Here is a 26,797-nt window from a genome sequence, read left to right on the forward strand (position 1 = left end):
TTTATTGAATTATTGCTTTTTGCACCTAAGGATGAAAAAAGAATATATTTTGTTTTGGTTACATTTAGCGTCAGCCTGTTTTCATCAAACCATTTCGCGATATTTATTAAGTCACTATTTGCTTCTATTTCTAGCTGCGCGATCCTATTTCCTACGAATAAAATAACCGTGTCATCAGCGTACATCATGGCTTCCCCTTTTACTAGGCAACTCGGCAAATCGTTTACATAAAGAGAAAATAGAATAGGTCCCAAGACGGAACCCTGAGGCACTCCAGCTGCTATGGCTAGAAAGGTTGAACAAGTACCATTTATGGAAACACATTGTTTGCGTTGGGACAAATAACTTTGAATCAAATTTAGAGAAGAATCCCGGAAACCATAACAATGAAGTTTCTTGAGAAGTATATCATAATCAACAGTGTCAAAAGCTTTTCGCACATCTAAAAATATACCGACAGCCATTTTTCCTTCGTTTAGTGCGGTATTAATGATATTCGCAACGTTAATAACAGCTGTGGATGTTGATTTGTTTGGACAGAATCCATGCTGCTGGGGGGCTATAACATTATATCTAACTAAAAATTTAAGAATGCGCTTTGCTATGAGCTTTTCAAATAATGTATTTATCGCAGAAAGTACAGAAATGGGTCTATAGTTTTCAATTAGGTTGGCGTCACCATTTTTATATACAGGCGTTATTTTTGCAATCTTAAGCATGTCGGGGTATACACCATCATAGAGTGCCTTATTAAATATTTTTTCAAGGAATGGGCTGATTACCTCTGCATTAAGTTTCAAAATTCGCGTGGTTATGCCATCATACCCCGGTGCTTTGCCAGTAGGCATAGCGTTTATAGTAGACATTATCTCTTCTGAAGTAATTTCAAAAAACACAAAAGAATTTACAATGCTAGAAGGCAATCTGAAGCTGCTCAGAGGGGGTAGCTGTAATGCAAGATTGCGGCTAACGTTGGTAAAGTACTCATTAAAGCTGGAAGACAGTTCTGCATTTGAACCACCAAACAAAGATAAATCCGGAAGTGGTGAAGAGCGCGTGTTTCCCTTTATTACAGAATTTATTACCTGCCAAAGTTTTCTTGAATTTCTTTGGTTTGCTGCGATAAGGCTGCAATAGTATGCCTTTTTACTGCGGCGCAGTAAAGCTGTTAAATTGTTTCTTATAGATTTGTACTGCAAGCGATAATATTCATTTTCTTTATTTCGCTTGTGTTTTCGGTACCAATACTCTTTAGTACGAGAGAGGGTAAGGATGCTCTGTGTTATCCAAGGGTGGCTTGGTCGCTCGTTCTTACGCGGGTGAGCAGAAGTTATTATTGCGCTATCATCGAGCACGTCCCGAAATCGTTCGTACATTTTGTTCACGTCTGTGCCATTGAAAATTTCATCCCGTAAAGCGTGTAAACTATCTCGCAGTCGACCGCTATCAATCCGAGTGGCAGACTGAACAGCAGTTGGTGCGGGCATGTCACAACGAAATGACGTAAGGAAGAAAATAGGAAAATGATCTGTAATGTCCGATTGTAGAACGCCAGAAAAAGTATCGCCGGCATCGTAGTTACACAGCATGTGATCGATAAGAGTCGAGGAATGATCAGTAATGCGTGTTGCATGCGTGATGGTGTTTCTGAATCCGTAAGATTCATACATCGTTCTGTACACAAGGTTGGAATTTCCCAACAAATCAAGGTTAAAATCTCCGCACAGAACTGTTTTTTTATTATTAGCAGCCAAGTTATCTAGGATTATTTCTAATTTTTCCAAGAAAGAAGGAAGCCGTGAGTTTGGTGAACGATATAACACGCCAATTGTTAGCCCTATGCCTAGCTCAACGAACAGCATGTCGTATTCAGAGGGTACTTGGTTGGTTAGGTGGGTACATATGTTGAATTCCAAGTTTTCTTTTATATATATTATCACACCACCTCCCCTCGTTTGTGTTGGCCTGGAAAGGGACGCTACATTATATCCTGGAATATTTACAACCTGGCTAGGTTGGAGCCATGTTTCTGTCAACGCAAACACATCATAAGCAAATTTGTGTTCCCGGAGAAGCACCTGAAGGCTATTCATATTTTTATTAACACTGCAGATATTGCAATGCAGAATTGCTACGTTGTAGTTAGTACTGTATTTATCGTTTAAGTGTTCAAGTGAGGTCGTCATTTCTCGGTTTGACAGGCGCTACGCCTACACAATCTTTGCCAAGTCGTCTTCAGAGGCTATGTGAACGATAGGCGAGTTTTCAGTTTTTCGCGCAAGAATCCTTCCTTGCTGTACCCAAGAGAACTTCCACTGTTTTTCTTTGCGCAAACTTGTTGCCTTTCCAAGCAGAACTTTTTTTTCTGGGCACAAATGCTCATTTATGTACACAGCGTCAGTCTCCTGGAAGCCGAAGTCTGACGTAGTAACCCTGTTCTTCTTAGACGCTTGAAGAACTTTGTTACGCGATGAGCGAGACACGAACTTAATCAAAATGTTTGGCTTAGCTTTGTCCTTGGAAGGCACCCTATGGATCAGATCGATCTCCGACTTTTCCACACTGATACCCAGCTTAGCTGTCAACGTCTGCACGTGTTCTTCTAATTTCTCGTTTGCAACAAACGGAATACCTTTAATTTCAAGGTTGTTTAGCCGGCTGTACTGTTTGAGTTCTATGACCTCAGCTTTTGTGGCTGCTAGGTCCTCTTTCAGCTTCTTGTTTTCCTTCTTAAGAACCTCGTGGTCCGACCGCAGCTCCTTCAAGTCAGAGCAGACAGTCTCCAAGCTACGCTGTATGTCGTTAAAAGTGTCATAGTGTCTGTTTTGAATTTTACATGTGGGTCATTTTTTTTTCTTTTTTGCTTTTTCAGGTAGATGTTCCTTTGACTCCCTGCCTGCATTCCGCGAACGGGGAAATTAGCCTCCGCATCGATGGCCAGAGTGTCTTGACTGCATCATCTTTACTGGGAGGACTGTGTAGTCTGTTTGCATCGTTCTGGGTTTTCAACATTCAATATCCCAAGAAGGCACACAGAGCTCTAACGTTTGTGGAACATGCCTTTTTGGACCTTGCCAGCACCAAACCACGTGTGAAGGATTTAGAAATAATTAACTTTTATCGCATCAATATCCCTCACCAATATTTTATTTGTTTTCAATCCTGTAATCATTGGATAGTAGTTTAAAGAATTTCGTATTATGTTTCTGACGTTTTCTTTTTTTTACTGAACAGGGGATATTTGATGGGCCCTTCTGTATGCTGATAATACAGCTATTTTTTAGTGAAGCAATAATATTAACCAACTAATATAACTTGAAACAATTATCTAAATAATGTTGGCAACTGGTGCCAAATGAGTCAACTCAAAATTATCGGAAAAACACGAATTACATGGCTTTTTCTTCTCACTCTGAAGAAGCTGTCGCGATACCACCCATTCTGTTCTATATCCTTGCAATTAACCCCTCAGACTGGGTCACTTTTCTTGGCGCATTTGTGTCTTTATCAAAACGCACTGGTATTTTCCGCAGCATATTTCTCGTTCTTTATATTACTCATTTATCCATAGCCATCTCATTGCTGTATGTCTCCTACATCATTTATCTCTTGTGCCTTTACCATCTACAAAATGCTCGTTACCTTTCAATATCAAATCGTTACACAGCTCTCGCTCATTTCACCACCAATTGAAATATTTTTTTGTTGTTGTAAATCACTGCAACTATTTTTTTCACTTTGTGTACTGAGTACTGATGCGCACTGATAAGTACTCACCCGTTCTCAATCCTCTAGTATTATATAATGATGTCACTTACCATGCCGTTGTGTTTGTGCCTATATGTTTTTCGCGTATTTTCAGTTCTTGTAGTAATATTGTTTCTACAGTTTGTTCAACTAGCACACAGATCGCTCATTTCACCACCAACTAAAATTTTTTTCGTTGTTGTAAACAACTGCAACCATTTTTTTCACTTTCTGTATTGAGTGCTGATGCGTTCTGATAAGTTCTGATAAGTACTGACGCGTTCCCGACCCGCTATTATTATATAATGATTTCACTTACGATGTGGTTGTGTTTGCGCCTATCTTTGTTTTTCGCGTATTTCCAGTTCTTGTAGTAATATTAATTCTACGGTTTGTTCAACTAGCATTCTATTGCTGTCTTCCATTCCTAACTGGCGTGTTTTTAGCAATTTACCATTTTTGCTTTCTTATAGGAGGTGGCCCAAAGTTTTTATTTCGGAGCCTCCTTGTGTACACCATGTACCATGTAAACTTGTATGCGAAAGTTCGTTTGAAATAAACCTGAAACCGAGAAAAACCGTGTGAAATCAGTACTCCCGCAGGGAACTAGAAACTCTCCCTTGTGGCCTTGAAAAAACTCATTTCGGAAGGCCTACAAAACCGCCCCAACTTTGCAAAACTCCATTCAAAAGAAATATATGCTTCCCTTGAACCTCCTAAAAACTCCCTCGCGAGGCCTACAAAACGTAAAACTCCATGCAAAAGAAGTAAATGCTTCCCTTGAACCTCCTCAAAACGCCCCTAAAATAACATAAGTACTTCCCAAGGGAGCCATAATAGGCTCCTATTCAACCGCCTAAAAAGTCCATAAACATCACTTAAAAACGCCTTGAGGAAGCAAAGAATACTCCATTTTGATCTCCTTAAATTCTCCCTAACATTTCTTAACACTCCCTAACTACCTCCTTTCTATCACCTAAAAACACCCTGTTTTGAGGAGGTAAACAAAACCTCCCTGTTCCATGTAGTAAAAAAAACTCCTACAAGGAGGATCACTAGAGGACAGGCGAAAAAGAACCTTTAGGGAGTATATGGGTGGAAAAAAAGTTTAGAGTGTATGTAAAGCATGACACAGGCCCTGCAGTCAACGTTGATTGTTCGGATAGTCGATCTGACATTAAAATGACACGAGAGTGAATTTGCCGAATGTCTGCTTGTGCTTGCCTTGCTTAGAAGGGCTTAAATAAGCCCACCTTCCCCATTTATTCATTCGGAAAAGCCGTACTTAACTTATGGATACTGAAACAAAGACTATGCGACATCTACGGCTGCCGTATATAGCGGCAGCACTGCAAGATGACGCAAACTCTTATTGCCATGTGGTTGGACGATATCTAAAATCTTTTGGCACATGTGTTTGGGTAAACGTTATTTTTTTATTTAAGAACTAGAAGAAAAGCTTATGTGTGGGAATATTTTTCCTGTGGTTTATTTCGTGCCCGTCTTCAAATCTGTTTTGGTTTCAGTTCTGTTTAACACGTCCTTTGCTTCCGGCCTCATCTATGATCTCTCGTCAGCGATTCTTTAGGAATCTTAGGGGATGGCAATTCCCAATTCTTGTGCGTAGGCACTGGTTTAACACCCCGCGCTGAATCCACGGTGCTAAACTAGGAGTTGTTAATCCCTCTGTTTATCTCTCTGTTCTGTGTAGGCCCTTCAGGGTCCTAGCTCCGCGTTGACGCAAGGCCGGCAACCGGCCCATACGGAGAAAAAAGAAAACGAATCTTACCTGGGTTCATTAAAGCACAGTAAAATGGTACGTGCGTAGTGCTCGATAGACGCCAACACGTTGGAGAGCCCAGAGTGTCGACGCCACTAACAGCCACTAACGCCTACTACGTGATGCTGCTAATGGCTGTTTAGTTATTGGACCACGCAACGAGAGCTCGTAAGCGGAGGATATCTACAATAACGCTTGTTTAGAAAGCGCCCCAAGACCGCAAACATTTTATCAGAACTGACTGCGTTCTGTAAGCAAGAAAAGCGATCGCGATTGTGTGGTAAAGAAGACCGCTATGCTGGCTCACCCCGCTGAAAAAGTGGTTCTTCCACCTTGGTTTCACGCTTTATCACAAAGTTTTCTGTTCATGTTATGCCTTATTAGCTACATTGCTTCGCAGAGTCTTCTCCTGCCTTTACCTTGCCTGAGAAGCTCAACATGCGTACCAGGCACACAAGCATATGCACCTTAAAATTCTATTGAAGCGCTGTCAGCAAGGCATTGTAACCCCAAGGAATTCATCGTACGAGCGAACATTAACTTAGGGGCAAAGAGCCAGTTTAAGCCAGAAAAACACGGAAAACCTCTATATTCATAGTCGCGGCCACTAATACAGCGAACCCGGCGGGCATGGCCGCGCTTCTTGGACCACCAAGCGGGCGCTGCGCGAAGTATTCCGGCACAATCGCAGTCACAGCCAGAGGCGGAGACCAGCTGCGTGTCGTCTTCTACGGCTCCTCCCACTTCACCGCACGCGTGGTTTGTGTATTGAAAAGCGCGCGCGGAATCTAACTTTCGCCGCTCGCACGAAGTGGGAGGGGCCTGGCAGGCGACTCCAAGCTAACTCCGGCGCTGGCCCTGATTGCGCTTGCGCCGGAATACTTCCTGTGGCGCCCATTGTGGCGCTCTGCGGAGCACGGATAGCCGCTCCGTGTTCCCTGTATCAGTGGCCGCGTCTGTACATAAACGCTGAAAGGGTTGATATAACACCACAGTGAAAACGAGCAAAACAGTATCGCAGGCGCCACACTTGCTCACATGATAAAGTTGTTGTTCTTGTATCCATTTATTTTAGACAATTCAAAACTGCTTTGGATGGCATGGCAAAAGGCAAACAAAACTGCCTGACGGGGCCCTGCACCCGTAACAATCAGAGGAGCAGCGGGATCACAAGGAACAACAATTACAGAAAGAAGATAACAAAAATAAACACACGAAACAAGAAATACAAAAAGCGAGTTACATACGTTCGCCAAAATAAAATAAAAGGTGCGAACTGGCGTAATCATACCAGCACAAAATATAAACACAAAACTGATATCGGAACCAACAAAACAAGAAACAAAGAAATCACAATGCACACATCCTTCAGGCACTGGAAAGTGACAAAATTAGAGCGCTAACAACTGCAGTCACCGGTAATTTTTATTTGCCTCAACAATTTTTGTTTCATAACTTTAGATACTTTGTTTGGGCTACGATATCGAATGAGATCCAGAATATCAGTGCACTGATTGAGGAGGGGAGAAATCTGCAATTCTAACATTTGATCCCCATAGCCTGTCCGAGAACGGCATTGTTCTACGAAGCACGCTCTCAGTTCATACGGACTTATATGTACATGATAGTTAAACTACAACAATGTTTCATTAGAATTATACTGGCGGAATACTTCTACAGATACGTTTTGTGTGTAAAGGTGCCGTAGTGGTAGTATTTCATGTTTGTTAGAATATGCTGCGCAGCTTGCAGAATACTTTAGGTTTGCAGTTGCTTGTATGGCTCGTTTTTGAAGTATCGTAAGGTTGTTTATGCTTGTTTGGGAAACACTTGTACCGCGTATATTCGCACTCATAGTGAACCAGTAAACTGCTTTCTGTACAAGAACCGCAGCCATAACAGCGAAACAAAAGAGAACCTTTGGTTAAGTGAACCACTTGCTACTCTTAAATATATAGGCAAAATGTTTGTACGCCAAATGATTTCCATGAACATACACATTTTGATACATGCGAAGGTTTTATACTTTAAATTAATTAATTAGTACAATGTGGCTGTACATGGTGGTTTGTAATTGAAAACTTTGGCATACCTGCGGTATTTTAAAGTGTCTGGTACGCGCGTGTGCAGAAAGTCCGTCCACAGCAGAGTGCACTCTTCCCTGTCCGCCTCTTCCTTGCCGAAGTCAAACACAGTGCGTTCAAGGTAGCTCTCAATAGAGGCCAAACCTGCGCATTCATCCAGTGAAAATGGCACTCATGTTTTAGGTACTTATTGCTCATTATTATGTAACAAGAAATAATCAACCGCGCTACATAACCGACATTATTTAGGTGCATGGCCACGAGTATGAAATGTTGCCATATACGCTAAAGCGCGGAAACTAGGTAAAAGCGATTTGAACACTTCACACCGACAATTTGAAGTTTGTCACCTAAGTGTTAAAAAAGTCGTATTTCTTAGCTTAGCGCGCCGTGGTGCGTCTTTTACTAGCTCCTTTGAAATAAACACTGGAAAGAAACTTCTTCCAGTGCCCATATTTCTTCAGACACGAAGCGATGCACAAAGTACGAAACACCCGAAAAGTTTGTACTCGTTCTTGACTACTAGCCCAACCAAAATTACCGGTATTGTTTCAGCAGCACGTCGATAAACGGAGGATAAGTATTGCGAGCGCAATTCACGGACTCTTCCTGCGATACGACGTCAAGTCGCTGGCCATGTAAACACACTTCTCCCTCACGAGACGAATGTAGAAATGCACAAAAGTCTATCGATAACTAGATTTCGTAAAATCTGCTGAAAATTTTCAAACTAATTGAGATGTGAGGTAAGCGAAGTGGCGAAATTTTCGGGCCTGGTCACTCATGAGAGCTAGTGCTGGTAACAAAACATACACTGCACAGGGGATTATTTGTAATAACGCCAAAATCATTCGCAGGAAAAGCAATTTCTTATTATGGCGGAAGACCGAACTGCGTGGTGCTCACCTGCTTAGATTTTTCATCGGTTCTCAGAAAGCCTTTCTCGAGCTTCTCAATTCTACATTCTACGTTGTTTCGAAGCAGTCGCAGCCTGCTTTTAAAGCGGAGTTTCAGCGTCCTCACTGGGGCCGTTTAATGCCAAGACGCCCTGCAGGAAAGCCATACTTTTTTGACGATGATGACGAATCATCTTTGGTGAAGTGGAAGAAGGAAACGTTTACCGTGGCCAGAATTTAACTTGGGTATCTCGCGTTATGAAGCCAGCGTCTATCCGATTGCTCTATTTCGAAATCTTTTTAATCTGAATTACTCATTTCGACAAGGTCGAAGCAAACGCCACGGAGCACCACGCTAAGGAATTCGCGGCGTGCACCCTGAACACAAATGTGAGGCCTATGCAGGGCTCACCCGAGGGTTGCTGTGGGTATTTTAAACAAAGGGTGCGAAACTCCAAAGTAGCACATACTCACAACAAAATATTCCATCACCAGAAAGCTTCGCGTTCAACCATGGTCGTCGTTAGACGGAGGGGGGCAACATTCTTCGTTTCTGCCGTTGCAGGCAGTTTATAAATCTCCTAATCTTCCGCATGATCAGGAGCGTCGTCCACAGGTATCTCAACTATGTAGGCATAGTACGGCATTCCAGTGACGGGGACATAGGTCTCTTATAGCGCCTACTCCACGTGAATTTGCTGGTCACGACCCCGTTGCACACGTAGTGGCAGCTAGGCATTCGAACGGAGAACCTATCAGCTGGCTGCAGCGGACTTTGGCATATAGTCATTATTTTGAGATATTTGTGGCAGTGAGGAAAAGACCCAAGTTTCGTCTTTTTCCCTTGTGTGTTGTGTTTTTCTTTTAAATTATTACACTGTGACATGGGCCGTGAGTGAACTGGAGCTACCAGTGCAACACGGAAGAGAAGACGACGGGTTGTGGGCAGGTGGCACGACAGCTGGGAAAAAATCGAGAGAAGAAGAGATCGAATCCAGAAGGGGTACGAGTGGGACGTGCGAAGAGGCTCGTGCCATAGAACCACGGGCTAGGGGACGTTCCAGAGGAAGAGCTCTTGCCGTCGTTCCTGCTGCGGGCCTTCAGCCAGGGTGTGCCTACCTCATCCGGTCCTGGTGGCTTGTTCCAGGACCCAGGGGTGGCATGTCGAGCGGCTCCTGCCAGGGCGCAGTTGCCGAGTTTGGGCCTTGGCCGACGCTACCGAGGCGCTCATCTCCGGGGTCGTTCGTGGGACGTGGTCCTCGCGAGGTCAGCTGAGATCAGACATCGGTGCGCTGTCCCGTGGCAAGCGCCGCACACGGTAGAGCAGCTGTGTGCCGGCAACGATCCAGTTGCAGCGGTCGGGCCACCCCTGCCTTCGCTCACTTCGACGGCCACATCAACGGACGACGACAAACCTGAGAAGGCGTCGGGACCTGTCCGTGAGACGACGCCTTTAATATTCTGAACCCTACTCGCGAGGAACATTGGTGTGGGGCAGAATAGACAGTAGCTCAAGCATTGCCGAACTCTATTTTGTGGTCAATTGTCATGTAAGACTGAAGTGAAATGCCGATGTATTTCGTTTTCTCCCTCCCGTAACTCAGGACTAGTGGAACAGATAAACATCTGATTTTCTTTTTCCCTCTTCACAACGTCTCTGTCGCCTCCTTTTTCGTCCGACAGCACACGAAAGCGTGACGACCGTCCAATCACCATCACAATTTCTGGCGTTCACGACAGGACGAATCTCTCTGGCTACATCTGAGGGCTTCATGTTGTTCTTGTGTAAGAACGAGAATGGAAGAGAAGAGAATGTTAGTGGAGCTAGGAAAGGAGATGGGTCTGAGTGGAGAGGCGTTGCGGGCATAGGTGATCGATGAACAAAAAAATATGAGATCGCAATGAGCAAAAGGAAGGGAAAAGGCACGCATAGCAGCACACGCTGAGCATGAGCGAGAAATGGCTCGCATGGAGGCTGAGCGACTCCTCCTTGAGGAACGACGCCGAGTTTCGGAGACGCAGCGTCCGAGAACGACGCCGAGTTTCGGAGACGTAGCGTCCGAGCGCGAGTTCAGTGGATGACAGTGTAGGTTCCGGTCGGAGTTTTAAAAGCCCGCACAAGATGATTCCTCCCTATAATAAGGGTACGCATGAACTGGATGCATACATCCAGAGATTTGAGAGGGTTGCCACGAGCCAAGGGTGGCCAACCGACAAGTGGGCTTTGTCCTTGAGCTTATGCCTGACGGGAGAAGCCTTGACCGTGATCAGGGGGATGTCTGCTGAAGACAGCACGGACTACACAAAGCTCAAGCAAACTCTGCTCCAACGGTTCCGATACACGGAAGAGGGATACCGCTTGAAGTTTAGGGATGCGCAGCCCGAGAATGCTGAGACGGGTCGACAGTTTGCGGGACGTCCCTCTGTGTACTTCGACCATTGGCGAGAGCTGGCAAAGACTCCAAAGACTTACGACGCACTACGAGACAAGATTATCTCCGAGCAATTTCTCAGGCGGTGCGACGAGAGGTTGGCGATCTTCCTGAAGGAGCGGGGAAGTAATAAATTGGACATGTTGGCGACAACAACAGATCAGTACTTGGAAGCCCAAGGAATCATGAATCTCGCTCGAGGAAAGGAAGAAAAGGGGAAACCACCAATGGTTGCTGCCAGAGCTGGCACCGCGAACGAAAGCAAAGGAAAGCCGCTTTGCTTTCTGTGCAAAAAGCCGGGTCATCGAGCTTCGGATTGTCGGTCAAAATCACGAGCACATAAGTCACCACCGTGCTGGAAGTGTAAGAGGACAGGACACCGACCAGAGAATTGCCCTGCAATTTCTGCAAAACGTGGGGACGCATCGTGCTCCGTCTTAAGACCCCAGAAAGTGCAGAATGACGAAACGATGGAACCTGGGGATGACAAGCAACAGGTCAATCATAGTCATCACAGGTGGGAAAGTACCCAAAACAGTACAACTTGCGATGGAGGTTCGAAGCCGTTACCGACAGTAGAGGGCTATCTGCAGGGAAAACCTCTTACTGTATTACGGGATACCGGATGTAATACAGTAGTAGTTAATAGGTCACTCGTACCAGACTGCAAACTGACTGGTAGCACCCGTACCATCCGCTTACTAGACCGGTCTGCAAAGAGCCTACCAGAGGCTAGGGTGTATGTCGATTCACCCCTCTTTAAGGGACAGGTGCTTGCAGTTTGTATGGAGAACCCTTTGCATGGAGTAGTGTTGGGACACGTTGAGGGTGTACGTGCAGACCCGCACCATATCGCAAAGCCGGAACAATGACCGAGTCTCTCTCAGACTGACTGTGAGCATGTTGGCCGTAAAGATGAACCTAAAGACACGACGGCTTTGATTAGAGAACGGCAAGGGAACGTGTCAGAAGCTGCAGGGAAAGAAGGGAAAAAGCCAAGAGAACTGCTTGTGCCCGAGATCAACCCCTTAGATATCAGCCCGGAAGAATTACGGAAATTGCAGCGCGCAGACCCCACGCTGCAAACTTGTTTCATGGCTGTGAGAAGCAAAAGCATGTCCAAAAATTCGGCAGTCATTGAATTTGTGCTGTTACGGGACCTTCTTTTCCGACGCCACCACACGGGAGAACGGCGAGACTTGGAGCAACTTGTAGTCCCCAAAAATCTCCGGAACAGCGTAATGAAGATGGCTCATGAAGGTCTTCTGGCTGGTCACCAGGGGCAACGAAGGACTGCAGACCGGGTCCTTGAAGAATTTTATTGGCCGGGTGTACAGGCCGATGTTATATGTTTTGTAAAGTCGTGCAACATCTGCCAAAGGACGGTACCAAAACACCTCGTCGGTAGAGTTCCTTTGGGAAGTATGCCCATCATCGACACTCCATTTCAGCGGGTCGCAATTGACATTATCGGCCCTCTGTCCCCAACTTCATCTAAGGGAAACCGATACATATTAACGATGGTAGACTTCGCTACGCATTACCCGGATGCGGTAGCACTACCAAGTATTGAGACCGAGCGGGTAGCGGAAGCGCTTGTAGAAATGTTTTCCCGTGTCGGAGTTCCACGAGAAATAGTGAGCGACCGTGGGAAGTCGTTCATATCGAATCTTATGTAGGAACTCGGGCGACTGCTCTCGTTTCGGCAACTACCCACAACTCCCTATCACTCCATGGCCAATGTACTGGTGGAAAGGTTTAATGAAAGTCTAAAACAAATTGTCCGCTGTATGTGTCAGGAAAAGCCGAAACAATGGGATAGATACCTAGCTCCATTGCTCTTCGCATACCGTGAAGTTCCACAAAGGAGCCTGGGATTCTCCCCATTCGATCTCCTCTATTGTCGCTTCGTACGGGGTCCGATGTCAATTCTTGTGGACAGGGGCCAACATTGATTGCGATACGAAGAAAACATACGGATATATTTTATAGCTTAAGGAGCGACTGCAGAAGACCTGCAAGGTGGCGCATGAAGAACTCTCGAAGGCGAAAATGACACAAAAGAAGTATTGCGACAGAAGAACAAAAGTTCGACAACTAGCACCAGGGGACAAGGTACTGCTGCTTGTACCTGCAGATAAGAACAAGCTGATATTAACATAGAAGGGACCCTTCACGATCGTCACCAAACACAGTGAATATGACTACCTGATAGACCTTGGGGCCCGGAGGAGGCTATTTCACATTAACCTTCTAAAGAAGTACGAGGAAAGAGAGTCCGAGACTGCAGTAGCGCAACACGCTGCCGTTACTGTTCAGACGGACACTTCTGATGACCAGGAAAAACCATTTGCTGCTCTACATCAACTAGAAACATATCGAAATGTAGAAGTAGCAACGACCTTGAGCTATCAGCAGAAAAAGCAGAATGATAAACTGCTGGAAGAGTTTTCTGACGTGTTTTCGGATGTACCGGGAAAAACAAACGTTGTCGAGTGCAAGTTGCGCCTAACCACTGAAACGCCGGTAAAGGTACGTCCGTACTCCATACCATTTGCTATCCAAGAAGCTGTAGAGCAGGAAGTTCAGGACATGTTAGCGCAAGAAATAATTGAACCTTCGGATTCACATTATCAAGCACCAATCATCGTGGTGAAGAAGAATGACCGGAGCATTCGGCTCTGTATTGATTTCAGGCTGCTAAATCCAGTCGTAGTGACGGACAACGAACCGATACCTCGAGTGGACACGATGTTTGACAAACTGGGCCAAAGCCGCTACTTCTCGAAGTTTGACTTCACGAAAGGGTACTGGCAGGTGCCCATGCAAGACGCATCGAAACCCTTAACCGCTGTTCAATCTTCTTCTGGTCTCTATCAGTTCAGATTCATGCCTTTCGGCATCAAGACTGCACCTGTGGTCTTTACCCGACTGATGAGACGAGTTTTGGAAGGAATACCAAACATCTATCACTATTTTGACGATGTGCTAATAGCTACCAAAACCTGGGAAGAGCACATTACCACGCTCACCCTCTTTCTGGAACGTGTTAGGCCTGCTCATTTGACGATAATGCCTTCCAAAAGTGAGGTGGCTTTCACCACTGAAGTAAAGATTTTGGGGCAAATTGTGGGGAACAATCTTCTGAGGCCCCAGATTGAGACGTTAGAGAAAATCCAGGCGGCAAAAAGACCACAGACGAAGAAAGAAGTTCGCTCTTTTCTTGGCTTAACTGGATATTACCGGGACTTTGTACCCAATTACTTCACTGTGGTCGCCCCTCTGGCGGAACTCACCAGAAAACGAGGTCCTAACAAAATCACCTGGGAAGAGTCTCATGAACAAGCGTTTGTAACACTAAAATGGCTCCTATCATAGAGCCCGGTATTACGGTCACCGCCCTTGCAGGAGCCTTTCATCCTACGCACGGATGCATCATCCTCTAGTGTTGGAGCTGTTTTATTGCAGCGCCACGAAGGGGTGTTACATCCAGTAGCCTACGCAAGTCGAAAGCTCCTCGAGCGAGAAGCTCGCTACTCCACGATCGAAAGAGAAGGCTGGCACTTGTGTGGGCCATTCAAAAGTTTCATGAAAGAGATTCGTGCTGCAAACTGACCATCAGCATCTCGCTTACATAAACTCTGCAAAACAAACAAATAGCCGGGTGCTCCGCTGTAATTTGTTACTCACTGAGTATGACTTGATGGTGGAATACATTAAAGGCTCCGACACCGTAGGGGCTGACTACCTCAGCCGCATTTTACTTCCCCCTACCCTCTCATCGCTTTGTTCCGCCGTTTCAAAACGAACTCGAGTGTGCAATTTTGGTTTCCTGGATGGGTCACATTTTCTTTGAACTGAACGGACATCTGTGAGCAATTTTTGTGTCTACTTCAGGACGTGTGTGTGTGCATTCATTCTCCGTGCGCTTGTGGACAAGTTGTTTTTTCCAAACAACTTTCTTGAGCAGGGGGATATTGTGAGGAAAAGGTCCAAGTTTCGTTTTTTCCCTTGTGTGTCGTGTTTTTCTTTTAAATTATTACACTGTGACATGGGCCGTGAGTGAACTGGAGCTACCAGTGCAACACGGCAGAGAAGACGACGGGCTGTGGGCAGGTGGCGCGACAGCTGGGCAAAAACCGAGGGAAGAGAATGAAGCCAGAAGGGCTACGAGTGGGACGTGCGAAGAGGCTCGTGCCACGGAACCACGGGCTGGGGGACGTTTCAGAGGAAGAGCTCCTGCCGTCGTTCCTGCTGCGGGCCTTCAGCCAGGGCGTGCCTACCTCATCCGGTCCTGGTGGCTTGTTCCAGGACCAAGGGGCGGCTTGTCGAGCGGCACCTGCCAGGGCGCAGTTGCCGAGAGCGGGCCTCGGCCGACGCTACCGAGGCTCTCATCTCCGGGGTCGTTCGTGGGACGTGGTCCTCGCGAGGTCAGCTGGGACCAGACATCGGTGCGCTGTCCTGTGGCAAGCGCCGCACACGCTAGAGCAGCTGTGTGCCGGCGACGATCCAGTTGCAGCGGTCGTGCCACCCCTGCCTTCGCTCACTTCGACAGCCACATCAACGGACGACGACAAAACTGAGAAGGCGTCGGTACCTGTCCGTGAGGCAGGTACTGACATCCGCCTTTATTATTCTGAACCCTACACGCGAGGAACGTTGGTGTGGGGCAGAATAGAAAGTAGCTCGAGCCTTGCCGAACAGTATTTTGTGGTCAATTGTCATGTGAGACTGACGCGAAATGCCGATGTATTTCGTTTTCTCCCTCCCGTAACTCAGGAGTAGTGGAACAGATAAACATCAGATTTTCTTTTTGCCTCTTCACAACGTCTCTGTCGCCTCCTATCTCGCTCGACAGCACACGAAAGCGTGACGAACGTGCAATCACCATCACAGTGGCCACCCGAAGAGGAGAAGAAGGAAAGCGAAGGGAAATGTCGAGTGGTTATCCGGGCTTAGAGCCTGGATTGATACTCGGCACAGAGGAAGGGGTGTTGAGGAGATGGAACAGATGGCAGGCGAAAAAGAGGGGATAGGAGCTCGGCCCCACACACGCTGTAGTCCCGCTGTGGGCACTATAGTCTTTCATTCAAGTACGCGTCCTTCAGGAAACACAGACGGGCTTTTGTTGCCTTCTGCGAAGTTGTTTATAGGGATCAATGTCCCAGAATAGTCTCTACTTCAAACGGTTGATTGTGCAATCGACTGAGTTCGACGTCCAAAACACGTCTTTCCGATGAATACTGGGGCAAGAACAAAGCACATGTTCAATTGTCTCTTCAACCTCGCAGGCGTCGCAGTGGCCGCTACTGGCGGATGAGGAAGGAGTAGGCTTTCGTGTAGGCCATGCCCGAGGAGGAAGGAGTAGGCTTTCGCGTAGGCCATGCCCAATTAAAGTCTACAAAGAAAAGTACACTGTGATTGATACAGTCCACACGGAAGACGGCGCAGGAGTAGAGGCGGGGTGGTGGAGGCCTGGATGCACAAAGTCAAGTTTATTGCATAATGCAGGCCTTGCACGCGAACTGACGAAGCACCCTTGCGGCATCAGTCCTTGAAAGTGGAAGCAAGATGGTCTTTCTCTGTCATGGCCTGTCCGGGCAGCTGCATTATCCAAAACAATGCTGGTAATTCTACAGTATCTTGGCAGCCGGTGAAATGAAATATTATGGCTCTTTATAATCACCTTACGGCGTACATAGAAGATAACAATCTCTTCCTCACGACGATGTACTGCCTTTCGACCACCTCTACTGTCTACTTAATACGTCCTCCTGCAGCTCAAGGAAGACATTTTCAGTAACCTTACGGAGCATAACAAAAACTGTATCCTCGCTCTCTACATCAAGAGCGCGTTCGATAACGTTTCCCAAGACGCCTTACTAAACAGCCTGGCCACTCTCCATATTGGGACACGACTATGCAACTGTGTGAGAGCTTTCTTTACCAACCGCACCGCTACAGTGGGGATCGCAAAATTTTGGGGATCGCAAACATGCTCTTTTATTTTTCCTTTGCTATTTAACATAGCTCTCAAAGATCTTGATCCGCTACTGGACACCGTCCTATCTCTCCACCATGCCCTATATGCCGACGATCTTATGATATACACCAAATCAGGTTCCATGGGCGAACAAAGATTGTTTTACAGACCCCGGTTGCCCAGTTGGCCACCGCAGCGATGCAATAGCGAACATATACCAATTGCGGTTGTTTTGCCTCGCCTTGCGCCCTACGAGACTGCGACATCTTGGGGCTACGGGCCTCCGCGTAGACGACGCATAGGCATACAACGCATGCATGATGGGCCCCATCATCGTTCCATTCTAGACTTTATATGCGAAGCGAACATTCTCATGTTCATCTAACAAACTTTCCTCATCATCAACTCATACCCTTATCTAGGCCCTGTGGGAAAATAAACGCTCAAGAAAACAAGAAACATTTCAACGATCCATTGACCTCACTACCATATATCTCTCTAAATGGGGCCTGACCTGCTGCCCAGAAAAATCCGCACTGCTAACACTTCAGCAGAGAACTTGGGGACGACACACGGCGCCGACGCCGGACCCGGCTCTTGCTATATAGACTCGCCCCGTTCCTGTAGTATCCCATCTGAGGGTACTCGGACTCACAATTCCACTAGACGGCTCAGGCTCGCACACCATCCTGGCACTTCAGCGCACAGTTTTTCAATTGGCAGAACTAGTTAGGCGCATAACCCACCAACGTTACTGGTTTCAAAGAAGCTAAAACTGCCTATCTGGTTCAAGCTTTCCTCATCTATCGCCTTATATACGGAGCTCCTTACCTGTACCTCAAGAAACTGGACATTTTAATTAGGCAGGCGTACAAAACTTCACTCGGCCTCCCCACTAACACCTCTACTGAATTGTTCTTACCCTTGGAATTGTTCTTCTTACTTGGACAGAGCTGTGCGAAGCTCAATGATTGTCGCAATTTCAACGCCTTAAAGTCACGACCACTGTCTGTTGTACCTTAGATCGCCTGGGCTATCCAACCCCGACTCAGCCGCACCGCCTGGCACGCCTTCCCCTCGTACAGTGCGCTCGCATTAAAGTCGCACCGCTACCCCAAAACATGCACCCAGGCATCCACGATAATGGTCGCACCGTCCGCACCAACTACATCTGCAACTGCTACCAGCATCTGCCGGACACGCTGTACGGTGACGCATCCCCATATCCAATCCGATCAACTTATGCCGTCACCACTGTCGACAGCCAAAAACGCATTATCGCCACTGTCTCCACGCGGGCCATAATAAAACCGAATCTGGAGAGAGAGCCATTGTGCTCTCACTTACCTCCACTCGTCGCGACTACGTGACAATAATCCCAGAGTCACAGGAAGCCTGCCGGCATCTTGAAATAGATCTACTTACTCTCATTGCCCTACACATCATCGAACACTGCACTTACCTCCCCGAGGAGTGCCACATTCTATGCACTCTTGGTCATTGTGGGTTGGCTGGTAATGAAGCTGCGCACGATGCGGCCCGAGAAGTGCTAAACCGGGCCATTGCCCCCAACCCCCTTCCTCCTACCCCCTTTCGCCAACCCCCTACTAACCAACAACGACATTCTCACACATTATAAGCTGTCTCGTCGCACCTTTCCGACACCTCACGCCTCTCTAACAAAGGCTGACGAAATCACTCTCCGCCAACTTCAAACCCGAACCTTCCCTCACAATACACTGTGGCATTTGACACGCCCTACGTCTCAGCCACCACAGTGCAAGTTTGGCCATAAAGAGGAACCCTTTACCACAGCGTATGGGAATGATCCCACACACCTCATCTACCCCTCACCTTCACAGTGGGCGCCGCAGCTGTCCAGACTAGGGATCTTTCTTTCGTTTTTGTCTACCTAGATGACATTTTGGTGGCCAGCAGAACTCCTAGCGAGTACAAACAGCACCTCCGCCAGCTCTTTCGGCGTCTGGATGAGCATGGTCCGGTGTTGAAACCTTAGAATTGCGTGTTTAGTGTCGAGGCTCTCAACTTCCTCGGCCACCGCATCACGCCCTGAAGGATTTATGCCATTGGAATTGAGGGTGGATCCGTCAAGAAGTTTCCTGCTCCAACATCTTTCCGCAAGCTCAGAGTCCCTCGGGCACTTACACTTCTCCACCGGCGGTTCAGTCAGTCCGTCGTGTGCTCAAGTACTCCAGCTGTTGACTGACCTGCTGCGCCTAGATGATCAAAAGGCCCCCGAATTTGTTGGTCTGACGAACACCAGAATGCTTTCCAGAAAGCTAAGGACAAACTGGCCGCGGCTACCCTTCTCGTCCATTCACTGCCAGACGCTCCTACACGCCTCATGATAGACGCCTCCTCCACATTGGTTGGACCAGTGCTGCAGCAACAGGAGCGTGTACAGTGGAAGTCACTGGGCTTCTTTTTGAAACGCCTGAAGACTGCATCAGTACGGTGAAGCCCTTTTGGAAGGGATATGCTCGCAATCTATCGTTCCATTAAGCGTTTTCACTAATTCCTCGAAGGTGGTGAGTTCTACATAATGACAGACCACAAACCCCTCACGTACGTATTCAACAACACTTCCTCCCACTCAGAAAGGGAAATTCGTCAGATCTCATTCATCTCTGAGCTTTTTAGAGGCATCCGCCACATTCCCGGGGTCAAAAACAAAGCAGCCGACGCCTTGTCTCGCGTCAAAACTTCCGGCACAAAAGTCCGATGCGATGGCCGCGGCTCAGAGAAAGGATACTGAGTTGACGAGACTGCAGGATGGGGCATCTTCACTCGTGCTTTCGGAGGTGGCACTTCCCTACGTCCAGGGCACGATAACCTGCGATACCTCCCAGGCAATCCCACGAACTTTTGTCCCACTGAATTTTCGTCAAGTGGTCTTCAACACTTTCCACTCCATCAGCCACCCTGGTGTCCGCGCCACCCAGTGGCTTATAACAGAAAGCTTCGTTTGGCCCGGCGTCAACGCGGACGTGCGACGTTGGGCTCGGACAGGTGAAACGTGTCAGCAAGTGAAGGTGACTCGCCACACTCGGGCTGCACTAAAAAATTTGGGACTCCTGAGTCGCGGTTTGACCACGTTCACCTCGACCTGGCGGGACCGCTACCACACTGCCATGGTTTCAGGTACCTGCTCACATGCATCGCTAAATACAGCCGATAGCCCGAACCTTTACCAATTGCAGACATATCAGCTAAAACCGTCACGCAGGGCTTTATTCAGACATGGGTGTCCCGCTTTGGCTGCCCCACCCGCATAACAACTGACCGGGGACGGCAGTTCCAAAGCAACCTCTTTTCCGCGCTTTCGGCCCTCCTCGGCACGAGGCTGCAGCATACAACCGCCTACCACCCCACCAGTAACGGAATGGTGGAGTGCTTACACAGGCAAAGGTGCACTTACAGCAAAACTCGATCGCCAGCACTGGGTGGAAAAGCTTACGCTCGTTCTTATTGGCCTAGTCTCACTGGTGAAGGAAAGTTTCGGCTTGAGCGCAGCGGAAATGGTGTACTACTACACAGTGCGCATCCCGGAAGATTTCTTCTCCCACCAGACACTTTCCTCCCCACCAGCCGCCGACCACGTCGAGAAGCTGCGCGCATGGCTTGCGCAACTCAAGCCAAAAGCACCTCGCATCGCCCTCGACAGAAAGGTTTTCTCTTTTCCCGACATCGACTCAGCTACACATGTATTCGTGCCAAATTCCGCAATGAAGCCGCCTCTAACTCCGCCGTACGACGGGCCTTTCAAATGTTTGGCACTTAATAACAAGACCATCACAATAGACGTGCGGGGCAAACGAGAGGTCATCGCTGTTGACCGCTCCAACCCTGCTCATATTGGCGCGAACCATGCATTGCCTTGTTTATTTGTGTTTTGCTTTTTCCGCACGGCTGCGCCAGTCTGTGTTATCGGTGTTTTCTGTGTGCCAAAGGAAGCGCGTGTTCCATTCTATCTGTGCAGCATGTGTTATCTCCTCTGATAGGGAGAGCATTCCGAACTAACCTGAAAAACCTAGAATAATCTTTGTTGATCTACAGTGTTCTGGATACGATTCGACGATTCGAGATACCATTGCGCCGAGTAATAAATTCCCGCAGAGCAGGTGCCTCGGCATTCGAATCGTCGACGCTCGCCTTCGCATGTCACTTTGTTTTGACTCCTGCATCGCCAGCGGTATTCTTTGAGCTGTTAGGGGAGCACAAGTTCACACCAATGAACTTTCCCTTGAAGACAACTGCATCGTCTTTGGCTTCTTGTCATCTGGTAGGTGCTGGGTAAATGCACCCTATGCCCTCGTCAAGCCGCCAAGCAAGTTCTACTCGTGCCAGCCGCCGACCGCAAGGTCTTTAGCCGGAGTTTCGACTCCCAGGTGGCACAGAAAGTGTCCAAAGACCGGCCCATCTATGGCCGCTTTCTGGCATGTCCGGCCAGCATTCAGGTTCTGGCACCCACTGATCATGCGATGAGCGGCCCACATTCGGCAAGCAGCTGTTCGGTATTTCTCCGGCCGCCCGTGTTCAGATGCACAACGGCAGCTACCCGGCTGCCACATATTCAATTCATTTTCGGCTGCCGATGTTGAGAAAGAGAACGGCCGAAGTACGGCTTTAGGGCATCCGTTTTTCCTACGTGAAGCGGTGTTCTGCCGAAGCACGGCAAGCGACCGGCCGCAGAATATCGGTATTAATGTGGTCGTTAGTGTTCGTAAGGAGATCGGCCGGAGTGCGACTGCCTCGCATTCACTCTTTCAACGATGAACCGCGCGTCCGGTGGCAGCATATTCGTTTTCTTCGGGTAACCGGTGTTATGATGGAGACCGGCCGACGTAGAGCCCCAGAATGTACGTTTATCATTCGGTTAGGGGTCCTCGGCCGAATTTACGGCAAGCGAACGGCCACAGAATTTTGGACAACCGGTGTTGAAGGGGAGACCAGCCTAGGTAAGGTCTAAGGTTATGCGTCATTCTTTCGGTAAGCGGCGTACAGCCGAACAACAGCACGGGTCTCGGTGCCGAAATTCATGCACAGGCATGTTTGAAAGCACACCCGCCGGTGTAGGACCAGTTTTTCCCTGGGTGAAGAAAGAGACGTTAGGTAGCCGAATGACGGAGACGCGTTTTTTATCCGCTCGGCGTTTCTACGTTTTAAATGACCAAACTTTATTTGTCAAACAGTAATGAGTGTTCTAGGTGAACGGGCAAGGTGCAAGGACTCACTGGACATTACCACGCAACCTTTTAGGCCATCGGAATGCCATTTATTGCAACAAGAAGACTGTGCCACACCGACGGGTGAGCTAAGCCTCGCCAGTCATAGCCGCTACCCCGCCTCGCCCGCCGGCTTCGTCGACGCATCAGCTCGAGGCTGATGGAGAGCATTGAAGACATCGACGCGGCAGAGATGTTCGATCTGAAGTGCTGGTGGTTCACCAAAATAGGTGGCCTTAAAGGGTGTCGAGCAAGTGGCCGCCACGCAGGAGCTCAACCTGCACCGTGTCAAGGATTCCCCCCCAAAGAAAGGCAAGGGCGCGCAAAAGCGCATGTTTGCGGCGCTATTCTTCTAACAATAATACTGCGAAAAACAAATTGCACTATTTTGTTGGTGATCAACGCACAAAATTCTAAGCTGGTGCAGTGGTAGGCTCGATTTTGTGCCCGACTTCATGATATTTTATGAATGTCTATTTTGAAACACGTGTTATTTCAAATGTGCCATAACAAAAGAGCCTTGTGAAGGACGAAGCCTGGATGGTAATTTAGTTGCGGTGTTTGAAGGTGAGCTTAGCTACACTTCGGAAATGACTCATTTGTGTGAACATAATCGCCAGCATCCTATCAAACACGGATTTCGTCGGGTTTTTCTTGCTCAACGCAGATTGTTGCGTTCACGCACGATTTGGTTCTAGCAATAGATAAGCTTAAAGTAGTTGACTGTGTTGTCTTGTAATGCAAAACAACATTTGGAGGTGTTCCATATCAGCTTCTTATTAGTACTTTCCGGGCTAGAAACTAAATGAATCGATTATTGCCTGGATAGCCGAGTGTATCTTTCTAACACAGAATTCGGTCGCTCTCAATGGTTATTCGTCCGGATATATTCCCGTGACCTCAGGAATTCCCCAAGGGTCAGTTGCGGGCCTTTTTTTGTTTCTGTTATATATAATTGTTATTACTATTGGCCTCAAATATTTTTTCAAAATGTTCGCGAATGACTGTGTAGTTTACAGGACTATAGCGAATGAACGTGATTTCGAATACCTGCAGCTTGATTCTAATTTAATAACATCCTGGTGTGCTCATTCAGAAAAGTCGTAGAATGTAAAAAGTGTGTTAACGTCACTTTTACCAAAAAACCGTTATTCCAATTGAATACGTATACCGCAAATTACACTGCTTTAAGAACGGCTGGGGAATATAAACAACTAAGAGTTTTTTTTAATGAGAGGGGAGAGGTAAATAGGCACGTTCAAGACAAAAAAGTTACGGCTGCACGTGTTTTTGGCTTTCCGAGATAAAATTTCAGCAAACGTCCATCTACCCTAAAAGAATAACCGTATTTTACTCCTGTGCGCTCAATGTTGGATTACGCATGTGTTTTCTGGGATCCCTACACCAAAGAGCTGGTTGATACGCTCGAAAATATACAGAATAGGGCAGTGCAATTCGTATTAGCTAATTGGCACGGTCAACTTAGCATGAGGGAAAGTAATAGTAAACTTGAATGGTAAGACGGGAAAGATCACAGACGAAACTTCAGGTTGAAATTTTTTGTAATATCTATCATACGAAAACTAGAATAGAAGGGGAGAATTATATCCAAGGGCCATTCTAGACATCCCAAAGTGGGACCGCTAGCTGAAAGCAAATGAATAATTTTCCTTTAAAGGTGAGCCTTGCGCGATTCATTGCATCTTAGATCAATACGAGAGTGTAATTATCTTCCACGTATGATTGTACCAACTATTTATAATTATAGTTTTCACCGCGCTTTGTGGAAATATTTTGTTATTTGGTCTCATATTTGATGTTTAGTGTTATGTATCTCCCTGCTGTAATGCATCCAAAGGCAAGCAGGTATAACATAAATAAATAAATAAATAAATAAATAAATAAATATAAAAAATAAATAAATAATAAATACAATTAAAAAAATAAAAATAATTATAAACTTGCGGAGCCGCAAGTTCGCCTCCGACGGGTTGAGAACCTTAGGCATTCAAAGTTGACCAATGAAATATTTATTGTTTTATTCGTTGCAGTATGGAAGGTTTGTTGTATGAATGTTATGTTATTGCTATCTTATTGGTATGAAACAAGTGATGAAACTATTCTTACGCCTTTCATTGCGTGAACACAGAGGGATACAACTGCAAGGCGTAATTCGCAACGCCTCTAGAATTTTGTTAGCGTAGTACGGCATTACGTGATGATTAACGTATTTTGCGATAATAAGTGGTGTGCACGTAACTCGTGAAAACAACATAAAAATAGATTGAAAATGAAAGTACCTCTTTGATCTCTCCTAGGATCAGCCCTGTGAAATATAGTGAGAAAACTTGATCGAGTAGAAAATTTCTTCGCAAAAAATGGGCAAATACTGGACATACGTTTTGTCCGAAGGAATTTATATTGAACACTCCTCAGTTTTTGTGGAGTCCCAAAACACTTCTTAAAGGCATTCCCGCCGGTTTTATATACAACAAAACTGGTCAAGCAACTTCTGTACAAATAGTTGATTTAGTCATAGGAAGTGCTCAGGAAGATTTTCCTAAATGAAATTGGCTAAAAGCGGCACTTTCAACTTTGTGAAGTTCAACAGCCTTCTGCGCCTCCCCCCTCCTCCTTCCCCGTTTATTGCAGGTAAGCCACCCCACAGAAGATATAAGGACATGGACAATACATCTATTCCAACTCTACAAAGAACTGAATATTTTCTGTATTCGACAGTAAAAGAGGCACAGCAATTAAAGGAACGACCATTTGTGAGCACTCTAATAAATGAGTTTTGGTGTCAACTGTCGCAAGGCTGTGCTGAAGGCTGGACGGCTAGTGGTTGCGCGCGGGCTGACTTTGATGTGGCAGCATTGGACCCGAAATGCTGGTTTTGTGCTGCTGCACAGCGCGATTGAGTCATCTGCTTGCGCGACATGCAGTGACCGGCCTTAGTACAGTTAAAGCACTGTGGCTGAACTCCAGTGCCCGTAACACGGCCGTATTTCCGGCAGCTTTAGTCCGGCTGGATTCCGACGACCGCATCTCGGCTGTGCTCCGGTGGCCGTATTTCGGCCGTACACGGGTGGCTTTAGAATGGCCGGAGCCCTACGGCTGGAATCTGGCCGTATGAACGTAAGCCGGTCGACTGGCCGACGGACACTGGCCGTTGGACAGCCATTGGGATACGGCCGTATACGGCCAAAAGGCCCACATTTGAACACGGGCCGAACATGGCTGCTGGAAAGAGGCCGGAAAAATAATCACCGGTAAAAGTACACGAAGCCGGACCGTCCTGTGCTGCGTGGGCTGCTTCCGGATAAAGTGAATTATGAAGACGTCGTGACCACCACCATGATCAACGCAGGCACCAGGACCAGCTCTACCAATCCTGCCATGGTTCTTCAACAGCCCCGGGAACCACCATCTGTTCTGTGGTTCCCTCGGCGAAGACCCTGAGGACTGGTTGGAGAAAGTGGAGCGCATCCGCATCTTTAACTGGTGGGATGACAAAAAAACTTTCCGCCACGTTTTCTTCTATGTAGAAGCGACAGTCTGAACGTGGTTTGAGAACCATGAAAGCTTCCTAACCGACTGGACTGCCTTTAAGAGGAAGTTCCTCAAAACATTCGCCACCATCGTGCGGAAAGAACCAGCCGCATTTTTGGTGGAAACGTGCAGACAACACCCCAACGAAGGGGTCGTGGTCTTTATTGAGAGATGATGAAGAAAGGAGATGAAGAGATTGTATCGCCATGTAGACCCGGAAACAATTAAAGAAACTGAAGTTTTTAGTGCGAGGTGTAAAGCAAGAGCTTATTGCCTGCCTTGTCCGCAACCCCCCCATGACGGTAACCGAATTCGCGTATGAAGCCGCGGCGATGGAGAAGACGCTCGAAATTCGAACGAAGCAATTACGATCGCCCTGTCAACGCGCTGTTATCACAGGCTATCGGTGCCGGAGCTGTAAGCTGCGATACATTGGGCGAGATCATCCGAGCAGTGGTCAGAGAGGAGCTCCGGAAACTTTTGCCAACGACGCCGCCACCTCAAGTCGCTTCCCTGACGGACGCCATCCGAGAAGAGGTTCAACAGGTGCTCGGCACTTCTACGCAATCCGAAGCCCTCCGTGAGCCACAAGCTGTGACCTACTCCGCAGCCGTTCGTCGACCCCGCTCTTCTCCGACCCGTCATCAAGAGGCACCGCCGTACCGCCGTCCAATGCCGCCTGTCCAAACCAGACGCCGAGGAAGCCCGACGTGTGGGGAACGCCCCCTAATCGCCCGCTGTGATACCACTGCGGAGAGGCTCACCACATCTACCGTTGCTGCTCATAAAAGAGATTCGGACTGCGTGGTTTCTTCGTCGACGCCCCTCGTCCTATGTCTCGCCAACGACCACATAAGATAAATGAGTATCTATCCGCAACCAGCCGTGGCCAAGCCCATTTCAACCGTTCGCCATCGCCCTACCCATACCAGTCGCCCAACAGCCGTAGCAATGCTGACTTCGCACGTGGAAGGTCCCCCATCCCACGCAGGGGAAACGAAAAGCGGCAACTTCGGGATGTAAAGTTGCATAACGGCGCAAAAATAAAAACCTTCCAACGACGCAAGGACGCACCGA

General features: G+C 47.3%; 1 protein-coding gene and 1 long non-coding RNA gene across 4 annotated transcripts in view; one reads left to right on the forward strand and one right to left on the reverse strand.

Annotated features, from left to right (window-relative positions):
* The window catches only part of LOC144141182 (uncharacterized), a 92,258-nt gene that overhangs the window by 38,089 nt on the left and 27,372 nt on the right, over positions 1-26,797 (reverse strand). For all 3 annotated transcript variants that reach the window (XM_077672743.1, XM_077672744.1, XM_077672742.1), the window contains exon 3: positions 7,620-7,755. In XM_077672743.1, coding sequence (XP_077528869.1) covers positions 7,620-7,755 — 136 coding nt within the window. The remainder of the gene's footprint in view (positions 1-7,619; positions 7,756-26,797) is intronic.
* LOC144141185 (uncharacterized) overlaps positions 1-26,797 on the forward strand; it is a 96,657-nt gene that overhangs the window by 27,006 nt on the left and 42,854 nt on the right. The gene's annotated exons all lie outside the window — the stretch shown is intronic.

Source organism: Haemaphysalis longicornis, unplaced genomic scaffold (genome assembly GCF_048455015.1).
Source record: "Haemaphysalis longicornis isolate Haplotype H1 unplaced genomic scaffold, Haemaphysalis longicornis Haplotype H1 scaffold_6, whole genome shotgun sequence".
Taxonomy (NCBI): Eukaryota; Metazoa; Arthropoda; class Arachnida; order Ixodida; family Ixodidae; genus Haemaphysalis; species Haemaphysalis longicornis.